Raw genomic sequence first — 18,283 nt, 5'->3', positions numbered from 1 at the left:
GCAGAAGGGGGCCGTTCAGCCTATCGAGTCTGGACCGACCCTCTGAAAGAGCATCCCTACCTAGGCCCACTCCCCTACTTCATCCCTGAAACCCCACCTAACCTGCACATCTTTGGGCTGTGGGAGGAAGCCGGAGCACCCGGAAGAAACCCACGCACACACGGGGAGAACGTGTAAGTCACCCAAGGCCGGATTTGAACCTGGGACTGGTGCTGTGAGGCAGCAGTGCTAACCACAGTGCCACCGTGCCACAAAGTTACCAATGAACAGGTTGCCAGTCTCAGTGAGATTCCTTGCAACTATCCCTTGCTGTCCTCAATTGAATAGATATGCATGTTCAGTGGAATGTCTTCATGAACATCCATAGTCTGAAGTTGATATATGGATCAACCAACTTCACCAGCTGGCCTGTCTTTAGATCTAATCCATGTGTTCCAGAAGCTGAGTGAGGTGGATTTGTTGTATCTGTAAGCTTAATGTAACATAGATTGTTTGAATATAAATTACAGCAAAATACTACCATGACCAAATGATCAACATCCCAATGCCTGACATGTCATTTTGTACTGGTATTTATTTTTGGCTTGGTGACAATTTGTACGGTGAAATTAATGGGGAGGAAGGAGAAAAATGTTTCCTCCGTTTTTGGTCTCTGTGGGCCATGTTTGCCATGTGGGAGTTTGAAGCCTGCGACCAAGGCCGTGGCTTTAACAGCTAAGAGCCATTGAAATAGTCATTTCCTTGCCATAGAGCAGTGCCAAGCCCTGAAGCATTGTTGGCATTGAGAAGGTGCCACTGTGGGCATGGACTTGCCTTTGTCTCCTAAATGAGGCTGAGCAAGGCTCCAAATTCCCACTGCACTGCCGGGCTGCCACCTCCTCACCTCCAAAGGAACGGGCCACATGCCCTCATTATCTGGATAACCCGAGAACAGAGTCGTGGGTAGAAGCTCAAACCTACTGGACTCCCTGTGTGGGAGGAGGGACCTCAGAATCTTGGGCCCCGAATACTTATATTGTTAGTGAATTTGTTGAAACCAGTTATAAACTTTGGAGAACACATTTCCATCAAAAATTGTATTTTTTCTTACATGCAGGTTTATGATATTCCCCCATCTGTAAGCAAAGATGTTCCAGATGGACCCCTCTCTGAAGATACATACGACATTCCACCATCATTTTCTCACAGGACAACAAAGGGTACAGATTCCATGAGATATATGCCACCTCAGACCCCCACAGCACATGACAACTTTCCAATTGATGATGTGTACGACGTGCCTCCACTGACAGGGCAACTATCAGACACATCCAATGGTCAGGACATCTATGATGTTCCTCCTAGCCACAAAATACCTTTGGGCTATCAGACATCTCTCCAGGATGTGTATGATTTCCCACGGGATCTGGGGGCTCCAACCTCTGGAGGGAAGGTCATCTTGAATGAGGTATCCGAGGGGGATTATATTTATGATGTGCCTCCTCAGGTGTGCAGGGATGCCACAACAGAAGAGATCACCAACAACTTCAAGAGACTTTCAGCTTCCAGCACAGGCAGCACCAGGAGCAACATTTCGACCTCTTCGCTCGATGTCATTCCTGTTAAAGAGTCTTCTGTGTCGCCCAAGCCAAGCAGTAAGGAGCTCAACCTGGATCTGGAAGCAGCAATGGAGATGCTGGCAAAGCACCAGCAGAATGTGGAGACCTCCATCGCCAGTCTCATGTCCTTCGTTGTCACCAGCTGGAGGAATCGTGAGTTCATGGAGGCCAACGCCCAGGACATCAAGACAGCGGTGGAGAGAGTGAAGAATTCTGTGAAAGAGCTGTTGGAGTTTGCCCGTGGAGCGGTTGCAAATTCCACCCAAGCGACCGACCGCACTTTGCACACGAAGCTGAGCAAGCAGGTGCACAAAATGGACGATGTCTACCAGCTTCTCCTCAAACACAGTCAGGCTCTGGACAACTGTAACTGGGCACTAAATGTTTTAATTATGAGCAAGCAAAACTCTGCCGATGATCTGGACCGATTTGTGATGTACTCACGAGGTATCCCCGATGACACCAAACAGCTTGCCTCTTTCCTCCATGGCAATGCCTCGTTGCTCTTCAAACGGACAAAGTCGCAGCAAGGAGATAACAGGCCTGCCGTGCCTGGCCTCGAGAGCAGCAGCCACTCGACAAACAACAACAACATATCAAACTGTCAGACCGGACTCTCAGACAAGGCCAATATTCAGGCAAGGCCGCTGCCATCTCCGCCAAGATATACAGCTGAAGAGTCACCAGACACTCAGTATGAAAACAACGGCAGTGGGTGGATGGAGGACTACGACTACGTTCACTTGCAGGTTGGTGTTGATCCAAAGTTCCAATCAGATCATTTTGCATTGGTGCAGCCGTGCATACTATTAAGTTAGTTACTGCAGAGGCTGATAGGATGATGCTGCAGTGGTGGGACAGACTGCTCGTAGTCATAGAATCCCTACCGTGCAGAAGGAGGCCAAAGAGCACCCTACCTCACTCCCCAGCCCTATCCCTATAACAACGTAACCCCACCTAACCTGCACATCCCGAGACACAAAGGGGCAAGTTAGCATAGCCAAGCCACCTAACCTGCGCATCTTTGGACTGTGGGAGGAAACCAGAGCACCCAGAGGAAACCCACGCAGATACTGGGAGAACGTGCAGACTCCCCACGGTCACCCAAGGCCAGAATCGAACCCGAGTCCCTGGCGCTGTGAGACAGCAGTGCTAACGACTGTGTCACATGCCGCCCTAGTAGTCACTACCAAGCTCTCAGATAAATGGTGCCTAAGATTGGCCAGGGTATCAGAGGTGGCCATTATCTGTGGAACTGTACCCCATGTTGCTTCACAGGGACCTGGGTTTGATTCCCTGCTGGGTCACTGTCTGTGTGGAGTCTGCACGTTGTCCCCGTGTCTGCCTGGATTTCCTCTGGGTGCTCCGGTTTCCTCTCACAGTTCAAAGTCATGCAGGTTAGATGGATTGGCCATGAGAAATTGCCCTTAGTGACCAAAAAAAAGTTAGGAGGGGTTATTGGGTTACGGGGATAGGGTGGAAGTGAGGGCTTAAGTGGGTCGGTGCAGACTTGATGGGCCGAATGGCCTCCTGCACTGTATGTTCTATGCTCCAGTTTCCTCCCACAAGTCCCGAAAACGTGCTTGTTAGATGAATTGGACATTCTGAATTCTCCCTGTGTGTACCCGAACAGGCGCCGGAGTGTGGCGACTAGGGGCTTTTCACAGTACCCCCTTTACAGTGTTATTGTAAGATACTTGTGACACTAAATAGGATTTTTATTATTATTAATAACAGAGAGCTAGTGTTCTCCAGAGGCAGGAGAAATAAAAAGATATTGCTGGTAGAAGGGAAACATCTAACGCAGAAATAAATCTGAGAACAAAGATCAGAAGAAGAGCGAGGTCTCTCTGAGATCTTCCTTTGCTCGTTCTCTGAGATATTAGCAGCTTTGGTACTGTTCCCCCCCCCCCCCCCACACACACACACACACTTCTTCTTCAGACCCTGTTTATTTACATAGCATTGTTCTAGATGGAAATGATTGGTTTTCACAACTCTGGATGTCCTCCCATAATGTTTCCTTCCCCTCGTACTTTGGGAAGTGGATGTCAGTGTACACTGGCGATGGATTTGTCTGGCACCTCTGTAGCACTCAGAAGGCACTTAAACTGCTCTCAGATCCTGAAGGGGCAGAGAGTTGCTTTGGATCTTATGCACTGAATTTGGCTGAATATCTATGTACATAGCAGCAGGGGTGTGAGAGTTAGTACATATGGATCGACGTTGCTCACAGTGCACTTCCGAAAGGAAGCTGGGTTTACAAGTTGTCAGCGATCTGGCTCCTGTAGTGTGTGTCAAGGTCATTTTGGGTTCTTCATTTTACTCAATTTAAATAGTGCAGTCTAAATAGTTCAGCACAGTGGCATTGGCCCTCCTGAATCGGGACACGGTAAGTCAGTGCAGTATTTTTTTATTAGACTAGCATGATCTCTAATCCACAAGCTTTCAGGGTCACAGGGGCCCTTTCGTTAGGCGAGGTTCTCTTCGTAATGAACAGACTGTCTATCTAAGAACCCAAGAGCCTATTGGTTTCAACTCCACAGTTAATTTAGTAAATGGTACTAGACTGGGGATTATTGAATGGTCCTACTGAATAGGGTACATGGAAAAGATTGTTGGCTGAAGGCACGGCTCTGCTCACCTCAAATGCCTAATCTCTTTATTGTGATTTAGATAAGACCCATATGGTATTGGAGCAGAATTAGGCTACTCGGCCCATTGAGTCTGCTCCGCCATTCAATCATTGTTGATATGTTTCTCATTCCATTCTCCTACCTTCTCCCCATAACCCCTGATTCCCTTATTAATCAAGAACCTATCCATCTCTGTCTTAAAGTCACTCAGCGGTTTGGCCTCCACAGCCTTCTGAGGCAAAGAGCTCCACAGATTCACCACCCCCTGGCTGAAAACATTCCTCCTCAGTTTTAATGGATCGTCCCTTCAGTCTGAGGCTGGGCCCTCTGGTTCTAGATTTCACTACTGGTGGAGACATCCTCTCCACGTCCACTCTATCCAGGCCTCTCAGTATCCTGTAAGTTTCAATAAGATCCCCCCTTATCCTTCTAAATTCCATCGAGTGCAGACCCAGAGTCCTCAACCGCACCTCATATGACAAGTCCTTGTTCTGGTCTCTTATATTTTTTTTAACAAACTAGTGGTCCTAGCTCCTCCCACGTATTTTAGATTGTTCTCTTAAACACCAGGTAACTTGCAGTTCCCCACACCCCACTATGTTGCTATCTGGTCCCACATCCTGCGGTGACCCACTTTGACTCATTATTTCCCAGCATCTCAAAAACTGATGAAATCATTGCACAACTCTGTGCACTCCTTAGGAGTCGCAAGTTCCCCTTGGCTGTGAGTTTAATAAAGGCAATGGAATTGAAGAATAAATAGACCACTCCACCTTTTCTGCAATTTTGCTGGATTCCTGGTATTTTTCGGCAGCGTCCCAACCGGTTTTCACCTTCTGCCCCCCCCCCCCCCCCCCCCCCCCCACACACACACACACACACACACACACACTTTGATTTGTGTAGCAGGATTTTCTATTATATGATTGACTAATCACTTCATTGAAGAGCCACAAGTAATGAGTCCGCAGTTTAAGGACCAAATACGATAGCAGGGAAAAGCTTTATTTTTCATTAATGTAGTCTGACATCCATACTCGGGTAAGAGGTGAAGTGATAAAATGAAAAGGTTTACTCCTCACCTCTATTTATTGAGGTAGTGAATCAGACACCACACATTTTGAAGCGGAATTCTCTGCCTGTTGATCTCTGCAAGTTGCTCATGATAATTTGCCGCAAATACTTTTTGTAGCCTAAATTTACAGAAAAACGTTATTTTGGGGATGGTGGTAACTTGTTTCGAAAAGTATAACAATAGGAAAATCTAGGCGAGAAAAACTTTACCCGAGGAGAGGGAACCAGCCTGAACCACCAAGGTGAAGAACTTATGAGACAACCTGTGAGATGCGTTAAGGGGCGCGGGCACTGCTTGGTCTCAGTAAGACGGAAAAATCAAGAAAGGAAAATCCCGGAAATGCTGACAATCTGAGGCTGAAACAACAACTGGTGCAAGCATTGAACAAGTCAAGCCCATGGGCGGCATGGTGGCGCAGTGGTTAGCACTGCTGACTACGGCGCTGAGAATCCGGGTTCGATCCCGGCCCCGGGCCACTGTCCGTGTGGTCCATGTGGAGTTTGCACATTCTCCCTGTGTCTGCGTGGGTCTCAGCCCCACAACCCAAAGATTATATAGAATTTACAGTGCAGAAGGAGGCCATTCGGCCCATCGAGTCTGCCCCGGCTCTTTGAAAGAGCACCCTATCCAAGCCCACACCTCCACCCTAACCCCATAACCCAGTAACCCCCACACAACACTAAGGGCAATTTTGGACACCAAGGGCAATTTAGCATGGCCAGTCCACCTAACCTGCACATCTTTGGACTGTGGTAAGAAACCGGAGCACCTGGGGGAAACCCACGCACACACTGGGAGAACGTGCAGACTCCACACAGACAGTGCCCAAGCCAGGAATTGAACCCGGGACCCTGGAGCTGTGAAGCAATTGTGCTAACCACTATGCAACTGTGCTGCCCAAAGATGTGCAGGTTAGGTGGATTGGCCATGTTAAATTGCCCCTTACTTGGAAAAATGAATTGGGTACTCTAAATTTATTTGAAAAAAGAACAAGTCAAGCTATGGAGAGACCTGACGGATGACGTTTCTAGTAAGGGCCTTCCTTCACAGCTGACGTCCCCCTATTGCTGCTTCTCATGAAGGGTTTGCAGCCCAGATCTGCCTGTTCTTTCCACTGAATGACTTCCACAGTGCATCCACCACTTTCCAAATATACCAAGGGGATTGGGCAGAGCCAAATGCACGGTGGGAAAGGTAGGATTCCTGGCCAGCATTGGAAACGGGGCATGAGGGAACCAAGGTGGGGGGATTTAGAAAGGGAATTTCAGAGAGCTGGGTGAATGGTGCTGGCAGGGTGCATATTTAATGGCCAGCAAAGAGGATGTGGATGCAGCATGGGGCATAGTAGAGGATATCACTGAGGTTAGTAGGCCAAGGTGTTCAAAGTCGAGGACAAGGATGTAAAATCAACACAGCGCATAATCTGAACTATGCAAGAGTGAAGCGAGCTTAAAAATCAAATACAAGTTGCTATTTGTGGCTAATTGAAGGGAAACAACATGAATGTTTACACAGCTTAAACAGAATGAAGCACAGTTGGTGCAGTTCTGGAATTCTTTATTCCTCAGACCCTGAATATTGGCCTTTTATCAAAAATGTAAGATAGTTTTTTTCCCCCTCTTAACCAATACTAAACTCTGATCATATTATTTCTTTTTTTTATAAATTTAGAGTACCCAATTCATTTTTTTCCAATTAAGGGGCAATTTAGCTTGGCCAATCCACCTAGCCTGCACATCTTTTGGGTTGTGGGGGCGAAACCCACGCAAATACTGAGAGAATGTGCAAACTCCGCACGGACAGTGACCCAGAGCCGGGATCGAACCCGGGACCTCGGCGCCATGAGGCCGCAGTGCTAACCCACAGCGCTACCGTGCTGCCCTCTGATCATATTATTGCTTAGTGGTTGACTGCTCTTTTAACATCCCGAAATAAATAATTGAAGATGTGCATTATCTTTAGGCGAAGAAAAAAATAATCCTAAAATGAAACTCTGACTGTGTGTTGTAATCAAATACGATGAAAATGTTTACAGTGCTGAGACTTGTGGTCTTACAGCTCCACCTTGTGGTACCATTGCTGCTATAGCAAAAAGAAATGGCATTTCATCATAATGTCTGAATAGGATGGGCTGATTTTCCTCTTCTGCTTGGGTGTAAGTCAAGCAGAAAGCCTCTGTGGTACGTTACACTTGACCTTACCTGAACCTACTCATATCAGAAGCTTAGGCCTTGTAAAGGCCTCTGAAAGCAGAATGCCTTAAAGCAAAACAATGACACTTTTTAAATTGTCTTCATGGTCTTGTGTGTCCGTCATGCTGATGGTCTCCATTCTGCATGGAGTAGCGTGTCGGACCTAATGCCCACTTTATCTGGGCATTTTTAAAAAAAAATTTTAATTCTCCTTTTTCACATTTTCTTCCACATTTACATCCATCAACAATAAACAATAATCAGCAAGATATGTCAGTCCCCATAATAACAACGATCCCATATACCCACCAACCCCCAAACTTCAACCCGCATGTTTACATAAACAAATGACAAAAATAAATCAGGGATTACCCGTAGTCACCCTTAATCTTGCACAGCCCCCCCCCCCCCCCCCCCCCCCCCCCCCCCCCCCGCCCCCCCAACCCCGGTCTCCAGCTCCTCCCGTCCACTGCCTCTTGTAAAACTCCTCCTCCCAACCTCGGTTCCTTCCCCCCAACTTTCCACCCCGGCTAGACCACTCGGACCCTGTTCTGCCAGGCTCCGATGGCCGCAGCCCCTCCCCCACCTCACTCCCGTTCACTGGCCGGCTTAAACCGGCCAGCGTGGAGGCCCCCGCCCGGGTCCCTTTCCCACTTGCCCGGCCCTAGGAAAGCCCAAAGATCCCCTTTTAGCACACAAACCCCACCTATCCACCTACACCCCAAAGAACTCTCATTTCGAGTGAAAGTCCCGTCCCTTCCCTCGTCCAAATATATACTACCTTGGCTCCTTTAGTCTCTACACCCGCGCGCAGTGATACAATAAAGAAGAAAATACAGTCATGAGGTTACATCAGCACATGGCCATTCCTCAATTTGTCAGTTCTGCCACAGTCCTTCTGCTTTCGCAAACTCCTCCGCTGCTTCCGCCGTTCCAAAATAAAAGTCCCTGAGCTTGTAAGTCACCCTCAGCTTCGCTGAATATACAATGCCGCACTGCACCTTGCTAATGTACAGTGCCCTCTTCACCAGGTTGAAGGCAGCCCGCCTTCTCGCCAGCTCCGCCGTAAAGTCCTGGTATACACGTATACCAGCTTCAGCCCACTGCACCACCCGCTTCTGCTTGGCCCAGCTCAGGACCTTCTCCTTCACCCTGTACCTACGGAAGCACAGAGTCACTGCCCTTGGAGGCTCACTCGCCTTTGGTACAGGCCTCCACGACCGATGAGCCCGATCCAGTTCATATCGGGAGTGATCCTCCCCCTCCCCCAATAGTTTTGACAACATCACGGCAAAATACTCAGTTGGCTTCGGTCCTTCAACTCCTTCGGGCGGCCCCACAATCCTCAAATTCTGTCGCCTGGATCTGTTTTCCAGGTCTTTCATTTTTCCTCGCAGATCCTTGTTAGTATCCATCACCTTCCGCATCTCTTTCCCCATCGAGGCGAGTTGATCACCTTGCTGCAATAGCGTCTCCTCCACTTCCTTCAGCGCCTCCCCTTGCTCTCGCACCTCCGCCACTGCGCTCGCCACCTCCGTCCTCACCGGGGAAACCGCCTCCTCCACCAGCACACTCAAAACCTCCCTCATCTCCTTCCTCACCGTCTCCATGCATTTCGCAATCTGCGCCAACTGCTTTTCAAATTCCGCAGCCATCACCTTGGTTATTTCTTCAGCCGTAAGCAGTGCGGCCTTCCCTGGTGCTCCCGCCTCCATTTTCCTTGGTGACCCCGCAGTGACCTTTCCACTCCCCGATGGACCTTCAGCTTTTTTTTCCCGGCCGTTTTCTTGCTCATCCTCGACATTTTTCTTTGTTCTTTTTTTCCTCCTGTGTCTTCACTGTGCCTCCTCCGTGCCTTCTCTCTGCTTCTGCCGCCTCCGTGGACCCTGGGACCAGGCTTAAAGCCCCGAAAACGCCGTTGCTGAACGGGAGCCCTCCATTGTGCGGCCGCCTCCCGCCTGCCGTCACCGGAAGTCCTTGGCATTTTTCTTAATGGACATAGATTATTGAGAGAGGAAAGTAAGGTGGGAAATGGAATTACATTAGCGCAGCTTCAATTGCTTTGACAATGCAAATGGGACAGAGATCCAGTGTCACTTTATCCATATTGTTTTCCCTCTGCTTTGCATCTGGAAATTGATTGTATCTCCAGGGGAGATATGCAGGGGAAAAATGAACTCCTTTATAATTTTTCATCACCACGCTCCCCATTCCCTGCGCCCTTCCAATTCTGGCCCCTTCTTCTTAGCCCCATCATTGGCAGCCAGTTTGTCAGCCTTAAGGCTCTAGAGTTCCTCCCCCAAACCTTTTCACCGCCCCTCCGCTCCCACTTTAAACTGCAGCTTAAAACTCGCCTCTTTGGCCAGGTGCTTGGCAACCCGTCCTAATGTCTACTTCTTTATCTCTGTGTCAATTTATGTTTGACTATGCTGCTGCAAACGGCCGTGGGACATTTAACTAGGTTAATGGCATCATATGAATGCAAGTTGTTGTTGCTGAGTTATTCTTCTGCACTGAAGCAGTTCTGGTATTACCCAGGATAACTAAGTATGGAGTGACTAAACACCTACAGAAATCTGAACTGATTAGAGAGCCAGCAAGTATTTTCACGAACATACAAATTAGGCCCCTTGGAGCCTGCTCCGCTATTCAGTAAGACCATGGTTAAGACCATGGCTGACCTGATTGTAACCTCAACCCCACACTCTTGCTTATGCCTAATAACCTTTCACCCCTGGTTAATCAAGAATCTTTGGAGGCCATGTCTAATGAACAGGATAGAATTTTTTGAGGCAGTAACTAAAGCATTAGATAGGGTAATGTCTACGAATGTAGTTTATATGGACTTCCAGAAAGTATATGATAAGGTCCCATATAAGAGACTTTTAATAAGGACACGGGGACTCCACCCTGAGTAAAGAGCACGGTAGCACAGGTTCGATTCCTGGCTTGGGTCACTGTCTGTGCGGAGTCTGCACAATCTCCCTGTGCCTGCGTGGGTTTCCTCCGGGTGCTCCGGTTTCCTCCGACAAGTCCCGAAAGACGTGATGTTAGGTGAATTGGACATTCTGAATTCTCCCTCTGTGTACCGGAACAGGCGCCGGAATGTGGCGACTAGGGGCTTTTCACGGTAACTTCATTGCAGTGTTAATGTAAGCCTACTTGTGACACTAATACAGATTGTTATTATTAGATTTATTTACAATATGGTATGTACAATTCCTGGTAGATCCCTACCGGGTCTCTCGCTCCCTGGATGGTGTCTTGCTGGCCAACCTTTGATACATTGGTTAATATAGAGTTCTCCTGCCCCCAGTACTCTGCAAAGGACCACAGGGAAGATAATCATTCCCACCCCATAGGTCCCGTGTGGGATATTACAAGACTGTTCGGTAAAATTAAAGTTCATGGAATTGAAGGCAAGTTATTGATTTGGTTAGGTAACAGAAGGGAGAAAGTAGGGATAAAAGGTGTGCATTCTAATGGGAAGAAAGTGACTAATGGTTTCCTACATCGATCTGTGCCACAAATTCAACTCTTTATTTCATTTATTAATGACTTGACTAACACAGTGAAGAGCCTTATATTCAAGTTTGTTGACCAGACTGGAGTGTATAGTAAGTGCTGTAGACAGGAGCATCAAATTACGAGTCATTAGATTAACTGAGTGGGGAAAAACTATGACAAATGGATTTTGATGCAGTTCAGAGTGAGCTCATCGTCCAAAAAAAGGGATACACCTGAGTATTTCTTTAACTGGTGAAAAGCCAGGAACAGCTGGTCCGAAGGGGTTATGGGCCCTTGTACATAGATCCCTATAGAGTAATAGTCAAAAAGGGTAATGGAATGTCAGCCTTTCTAACTCGCAGGATGGACTATAAAGGGAAGAAAATCGAAAGCCCGGTTGTAGCAGTTCGAGAATACGGTGCACAGCCCTGGTGAGCACCAGACCGTTGGAAGCACATATCGGCCTTGGCTGGAGTAAAAGTGCAGATATACCAGAATGTTACTGAGGCTCCAAGGGTTAGGTTATGAGGAGCGGTGACAGAAATTACGTTTGTATTCCCTGCATCATAGAAGGCTAAAGGGTGATTTAATTGGGAACTTGGAAAGGAATTGACTGAGAGCAGGGCATGTCTCACATACTTCATCAACTTCAAATGGTTAAAAACAAGAGAAATATTTACACTTTGGACGCAGAGGGAGTGTACGGCTCTCACAGTGTTGTGAGAATTCGGCATCCATCCCACTTCCCTTGCCCCTGCTTTATGTGCGGATCACTTCTGTCATACCGGTAAGGAAAAAACTACACGGACGGAAATCAGCAGAATGTGACAACCCTGAGCGTGAGAAACAGTCCACAAATTGTCTTGTGGGCTGCACTCAAAACCCGGTTGGGCCTCATGTGGTCCCCCCGCTCACAGGTTACCCACCACCGCCTTAAGCAATAACGTTCATTTTAAATTCTGACTCCGATTGTAACAAAATGACGACGACTGTTCATCCATAGAGTTTGTTTTCATTACTCAGTAGCTTTCACTGTACAAAGCAGTGTAAATTTGTTTTATTCACCTGGCCTCCTTTCCCTGAAGGCACTAATGGTTGGCCTGGGTAGCTAAGGTCCCTTGCGAACGACTCCCATTTGTGAGTGTATTGCGGTGAAAATAGATCCTTACCTCATCAGGTCCTTCCTCAATGTCTAGCATTAATGAGGGTCGACAGTGAGAACCCTGGGGGATTTCTGTGTCCCTCTTCCCAGACCCGAGGTGCTGACACCCAATTGTAACACCTTGATTTTTCCTCTGGCTGAGGTGCCCTCACACATCTGCTAGCGGGCTGTTGTTTGTTGTTCTTGTAACTAAGTTACCTGGGATCCTAACTCAGGGTGAACTCTGAAGAATTTATCCTGGATTCATTCATTCACCCTCAGCATGCAAAACATTTCGGCAGTAAATGGTTGGTAGTTTAAGCGACACGCTAGAAATATTTTGAAGCAAAAGACAAAGGACGGAAATTTCCCAAAATTTGTCAGAGTCTGACTGCAAATTGGTGTGGTTTACGCCGTCACTCTGGCAGGGTAGGAGCCTGATGGAGCCAGCCTTCTGGCAAGGCCGGCTCCACAGAGATCAGGGCACCATCTTTAAAGGGTGCCCCGATCTGCGTTTAAAATAAGTCACTGAGGACCACCCCCACAAGCTTTGGGGTGACCCGGGGGCCACTCTCCATCCCCTTCCACCATTGGGAGCCACTCTTCTACCCCACACCATGCACTGTCATCGTGGATCCCCCCAACCATCCCTCCACTACACCATAATCCCGCCCCAATGGAGGAGGATTGCCCCCTGGCAGAGCTCACTTGGCGGGGGTAATGCGAGATTTAGCGCACATGACGGGATTTGCACTCGCGTCGAACGGGACTGCTAGATCCCGCCCAAAGCATCTGATAACAGAATCCATTCAGTGTTACGCTTGGTGGGGTGGGACGGTTGTTCGTAGTAATTTGATCATTAATGACAGCAAAGCTGTTAATGTTGCGCACCTTACTTTTCTGTCAATTTTCAGGGGAAAGAGGAGTTTGAGAAAACGCAGAAAGAGTTGTTGGAGAAAGAGAATATAATACGACAAGGCAAAGCTCAGCTAGAGCAGCAGCAGGTGAGAACAGTATTCATAATGCTTATGGGGTGGGGGGGGTGTCAGGAGGAATGATGCACTTTGCACATTCTGAAGTTATTGAAGCCCCCCACACATGTCAAGAACAATGATGCTCTGCATTGGGCTGTGTGCTCAGCTGTACCCGCAGAGGTCCGGGTCCCTTACAAGTCAGATTGGAGCAGGGAAAAGTTAATGTTATGTTCGGGGAGGATTGTTGTATCGAACTGCATTTGTTCCATCAATTGATTCAAGAGCTGCTGTTTTAATCGCCAGCCCTTAGGCTGAGGTGGATTTCAAAGAGGGTTCCAGTCTTAACCAGATTTTCTGCTCAAGGTTAAGATCTGGGCCATGTCTCTGTGGAAACATGTTGTTGAGGAGTGAAAAGGTCTTCGTGGTCCTTTTTATCCTTAGAATCAGGTGCTGTAATGATGTGACTCTCGTGATTGGGTTTTTGGAGTTGTAAATCAGTTCTCTTTAGCTTTGTGTCGGTTTTCAAAAGCAGTAACCAGTGTTGACGAGAACCAATTAGATAACTGCTCATATTGACATTGCTGTCTGCTGGTGTGAACTAGGGCTGTGGTCGGGGTGCAGTTGTGGGTGTGGGTGCTGTTGCTACAGGGATGCGAGTGCTAGCGTGTTCCTCCTGGACAAAGGAGGGGACACATTTCCAGGTCTAAATAGTGTGGAGCAAATCCATTGCCTTGTCTCCTGCGGTTGCAGGCTTTTTATTCTTTCATGGGATGTGCTTGCCAGCCCAGCATTTGTTGCCCATCCCACTGAGTGGTTTGCTCAGCCATTTCTGAGGGCCTTTAAGAGTCTACCACATTTCTGTAAGCCAGACCGGGTAGAAATGGCAGATTTCCTTCCCTAAAGGAAGATTAATGAACCAGATGTTTTTTTGTGACAAGTCAGTGATGGTTGTCATGGTCACCATCACTGAGACTGGCGTTATATTCCAAATGTATTAATAGTATTCGAATTCCACCAGCTGTTGGGATTTGAACCCATGACCCCAGGGCATTAACCTTGGGTTCTGGATTATTAATCCAGTGACCATTACCCCAGCCCCCCCCCCCCGATGCCTTGTTGAAACTCATGGTTTCAGAATTGTACATGAAGAGTAGGAACCTGGAAGAAATCAATAACATTGTAACAGCAGTAATACATCACTCCAACCTCAATGGTTGCTTTCTTCAGCCAGTCACATGCATGTTTCAAGCTTCACTCGGTGTAAGGGGAAGATTTCCTGAATGCGTGCCTCTGGTGCAGATCAGGAGCGCATTACATCCGTCTGAAAATTCGCAATATCACAGGGTAAATGCCATTTCAAGGTAACATTAGTCTAAGAAAGGATTGCTGACATTTTCTAATTGTTTTTCCTCCACAGGTTAAACAATTTGAACGTCTGGAACAAGAGGTAACGAGACCTATCGAGAATGACCTCTCAAACTGGACCCCAACGCACCCCTATGGACAGGTTAAGAGCAAGCTGAGCTCCTCGGACAAGCAGCTCCTCTTGTTTTACTCAGAACAGTGCGAGTTGAACCTTACTACGTTGATCAATGCCATCGATGCCTTCTTCACATCCATTCATACCAACCAACCTCCGAAGATCTTCGTGGCTCACAGCAAGTTTGTCATTCTCAGCGCGCACAAGCTGGTGTTCATTGGGGACACGCTCTCCCGCCAGGCCAAGTCGCAAGAGGTTCGCAATAAAGTCACACACTACAGTAACCTCCTCTGTGAGATGCTTAAACACGTCGTCATCACGACCAAGACAGCCGCCTTGCAATACCCATCTGGCTCAGCTGCCAAAGAGATGATGGACAGAGTCACTGAACTGTCCCACTGTACACATCAGTTTAAGATAGTGCTAGGACAGTTGGCAGCATTGTAAGGATGCCGATTAAAATTACACCTTACAGACTGAAGGAATTGACAGCTGTAAATGGATTATTGTATATATTGTCTTAGAGATACCCATACAGGACAAAGTGCTTTTTCTTTTGGTTCGTTTGTACCGTTTCTCATTAATCAGAAAGGTATTTAAAATCTTATAAACAATGTAGTCGTTCCTTTTTCTCTTTTAAAAGTTCTTTTCAATGTTGTGTTCTATAATATGAAACGGAAATAATTATTTTCACTGTTGATTTAAAATCATGGGCGTTATGGGTTCTATTTTAAAAATTCATTAAAAGCGTGTGGAGGATTATTGGAGCATTAAAAATAGATGGAAAGCAATTTTCTCCTGTGACAATTAAGTAAGTCACTTTTTCATTGTCATGGGGCTGTTTTAATTGATGACCGTCTCTGCTGATTTAAGAGTTCTAATTCTGTTTGACGCATCATTAATGGCCCCTGGATGAGGGGTCAAAGAAGATGAGGAGCTAACAGGTGCAGCTGATGGCAACCTATCCCTCCGACTTTCCGTACATGTTTATTCAAAATAAATGGTATTAATGTTTCCCGAACGTTTTGAATCATACCTCACTGGGGCACTATGCTTTCCGTCGCATTTGAATATTATCCATTTTGGCCAGCCTACTGCGGAAGAACGCAAATGAATTGGTGCCTTGACATTATTTAAAGCTTCTGCTGGTGGACAGAGCTAGCGTCATTTGCAGCTTCTATTCACAACGGTGTGGGGAAGCAAAAACAAAAACTGACCTTCAGTGATATTTTAGTGACCTATTTAAGTTTGTGGGTTTTTTTATACGAAAGCGTATTAAAAACATATTGTGATTAACATTTGCTATAATTATATTTGCAAAAAGAATACGTCGAACAGACCAAGTCGGGTTTCAGCTGAAGCAATGACTGGAAAAAGTATGAGAACGTCATTTGAACCTTTTAACCAAAGACTGCCAAAGGGCATCAGTCTCGACCAGTGTTGTTGGAGCTGTAATATAACATCAACTCGCTTCAGAGCTGACAGTCTTTGATCAATCCATGACTGGAGTCTTTTACATCCAATAGTTTATAGTCTCCCCTTTACATTGCAGAGGAATTGCTGACAATTGCAGCCATTTGGGTCCAACCTTCTTGAATGAGGTTCTTTGGATCACTCCTTAAGTTTTAGTTATCCAATCTGCATGTGGCAACATCTTGCACACTCCAGATTTTTTTTTTTATATATAGAAAATTTTATGTATGTTTGAAATTTAAATGGCTGATCTTTGACGTGATTGAAGGGTTATAACCCTATAAGAAATGTATCTTTGTATATGTCTGCACATTTATATGAATATAAGCAACTGCGTTTGGCAAATTCTGGTCAAAGACTCTTAATCTCGCTTCTGTGAAAAGTAGAATTCTGTAGCCAGTTTCTTCTTGACGGATGGTCGGGCGCCGTGACTACGCTTGTGTACCGACCTGTAAAAGATTACGTGGACTGAAGAGAACAACTTTAAAACTTGTGAGAACATCAGGTCCTCTGCAATAACTACCATTGTAAAATGTTTCTGATGCGTGGGAGTATTGACAATACTACCCAATGGTGCCACATTTGACACAGCGCTGCTTGAGTAAGTTAATCAGTTAGAAATTAGTGCCCATAAGTGTATATGTTAAAAGTAATCCAAATTATGGGTTAAAAATTGCAATGTAAAAGGGGTTAACGTGATCCTGACATGAATATTCATCATTGGAGCTTTTTACAGTCATGCTAGAAATGCCCTGATAGTCTAAATAAAAACTATTTTGTATTTTACCCTTTTAATTTGTTTCTGGTCTTAACATTACGGTGAAAGACTGCTGTAAATGTGATGTATTCTTTACAATGCATACTGGTTCATATCTATAAAAAATTTTATTTCTCTTGCACGGTGGATGGTTTAGGGTGGCTGTTGACTTTTGTATTATATTCAACTGGATTTATTTTTAATTATTAAACAGGCTTAAGAACCATGAAAAATGAGTTGCGTGTTTGTGGCCGCAACAGACAAAACTGTTCTAAGGACCACATTTTTATGACTGTCCTTTTGGAATTGCCGTTAAAGTTTGGGGGATCTGTTTCAGGTCTGTGCCGTTTTTGTATCGGTTTTTGGAGACACTCCAGGTTCCCGTCTATACGTTGAGATCATCTGAGGGCTCTAGAATTTCAGCTTCCCAACACAAAAGCTCCGAATGGTTTCCTTAAACAAATGACCTTGGCTGTGGCAAGAATGACTTGGCCTCTGGCCTGCTCGAGTTGCCGCATTATTTAGGAGGCTGGTTCAGCTTCTGCGTAGCGTTGACTGCCACAGGATGTCCACGGTGGGATGGTAACGCCATTAAAGGTCAAGTGGAGGAGATTATGCTCTCCTGCTTACAAAATGAATTAATTTTAAAATGCTGTGACTTATGAAGTAGGCATTTGATGATGATGATGATGGTGCTGAGAATGTGACCTGCTTTGCAGATACGTCGCTGCACAACTGTGCTGTGGCTACTGGTCAGATGAAGATGAATCCGAGCGAAATTTCATTTAACGGGTAAATTTCTAATTGCAAATTGTGGGTCTGATTCTCAGGCCAAGTTGCGCTCTCACTCGAGCATTAAGAGGCCGGTGAATAGCGAGAGAGGCCAAAAACGAGATCCGTGCCAGGTGACAAACAGTTTGCGATGCAACCGGCCGCTCGTACAAGCAAAAGCAGAATCTTGCCGCAGCGTGGCGAGAAACCAATTCTCACCACTTTCGCCCCATTTCCAAACAATAAACAAGAGCGACCCCATATCCTATGGCCTCCCGTCATTCAACGACCTCCCCAACAAGGGTCACGCTGGCGCCGATTAGTACTCCTTTTGAAAAACATGAACCTGACGGAAAGGCTTCTGTGGGGGACCCTTCGCAGGGGTGGGTCGCCATGGGAGGGTGGGGGGGGGAGACATTGGATGGGCAACCGGGGTGCAATTGCTCGTGGCATCACCATGCCAACCCCTGGATCCCAACTCCAGTAGATTCCCGTGGGTGGGCGGGCCATGTAGCATGTGGGAGTCATTGCCTAGGATCCCAATCGCACCTTGATGTTGACACTCTGCTGGACCCACTCCCGATGATGCTGCCCTTCCCCAACGCACCCTCTACCCCGGTGCCCCAGTGATCCTCAACGTGCCTGACCCTCCTAGCTCTACCACTACGTCTTGGTGTTT

General features: G+C 46.7%; 1 protein-coding gene across 6 annotated transcripts in view; it reads left to right on the top strand.

Annotated features, from left to right (window-relative positions):
* bcar1 (BCAR1 scaffold protein, Cas family member) overlaps positions 1–17,066 on the top strand; it is a 361,830-nt gene extending 344,764 nt beyond the window's left edge. For 5 of the 6 annotated variants that reach the window (XM_072518297.1, XM_072518301.1, XM_072518302.1 and 2 more), the window contains 3 exons: positions 1,097–2,347; positions 13,064–13,153; positions 14,541–17,066. In XM_072518297.1, coding sequence (XP_072374398.1) covers positions 1,097–2,347; positions 13,064–13,153; positions 14,541–15,050 — 1,851 coding nt within the window. In that variant the 3' untranslated portion in view covers positions 15,051–17,066. The remainder of the gene's footprint in view (positions 1–1,096; positions 2,348–13,063; positions 13,154–14,540) is intronic. The other variant, XM_072518300.1, reaches the window with a different exon arrangement.
* Positions 17,067–18,283: the final 1,217 nt, after the last annotated feature.

The sequence above is a fragment of the Scyliorhinus torazame genome, chromosome 10, assembly GCF_047496885.1.
Source record: "Scyliorhinus torazame isolate Kashiwa2021f chromosome 10, sScyTor2.1, whole genome shotgun sequence".
NCBI lineage: Eukaryota > Metazoa > Chordata > Chondrichthyes > Carcharhiniformes > Scyliorhinidae > Scyliorhinus > Scyliorhinus torazame.
This window is presented reverse-complemented; position numbering and strand designations above follow the sequence as displayed.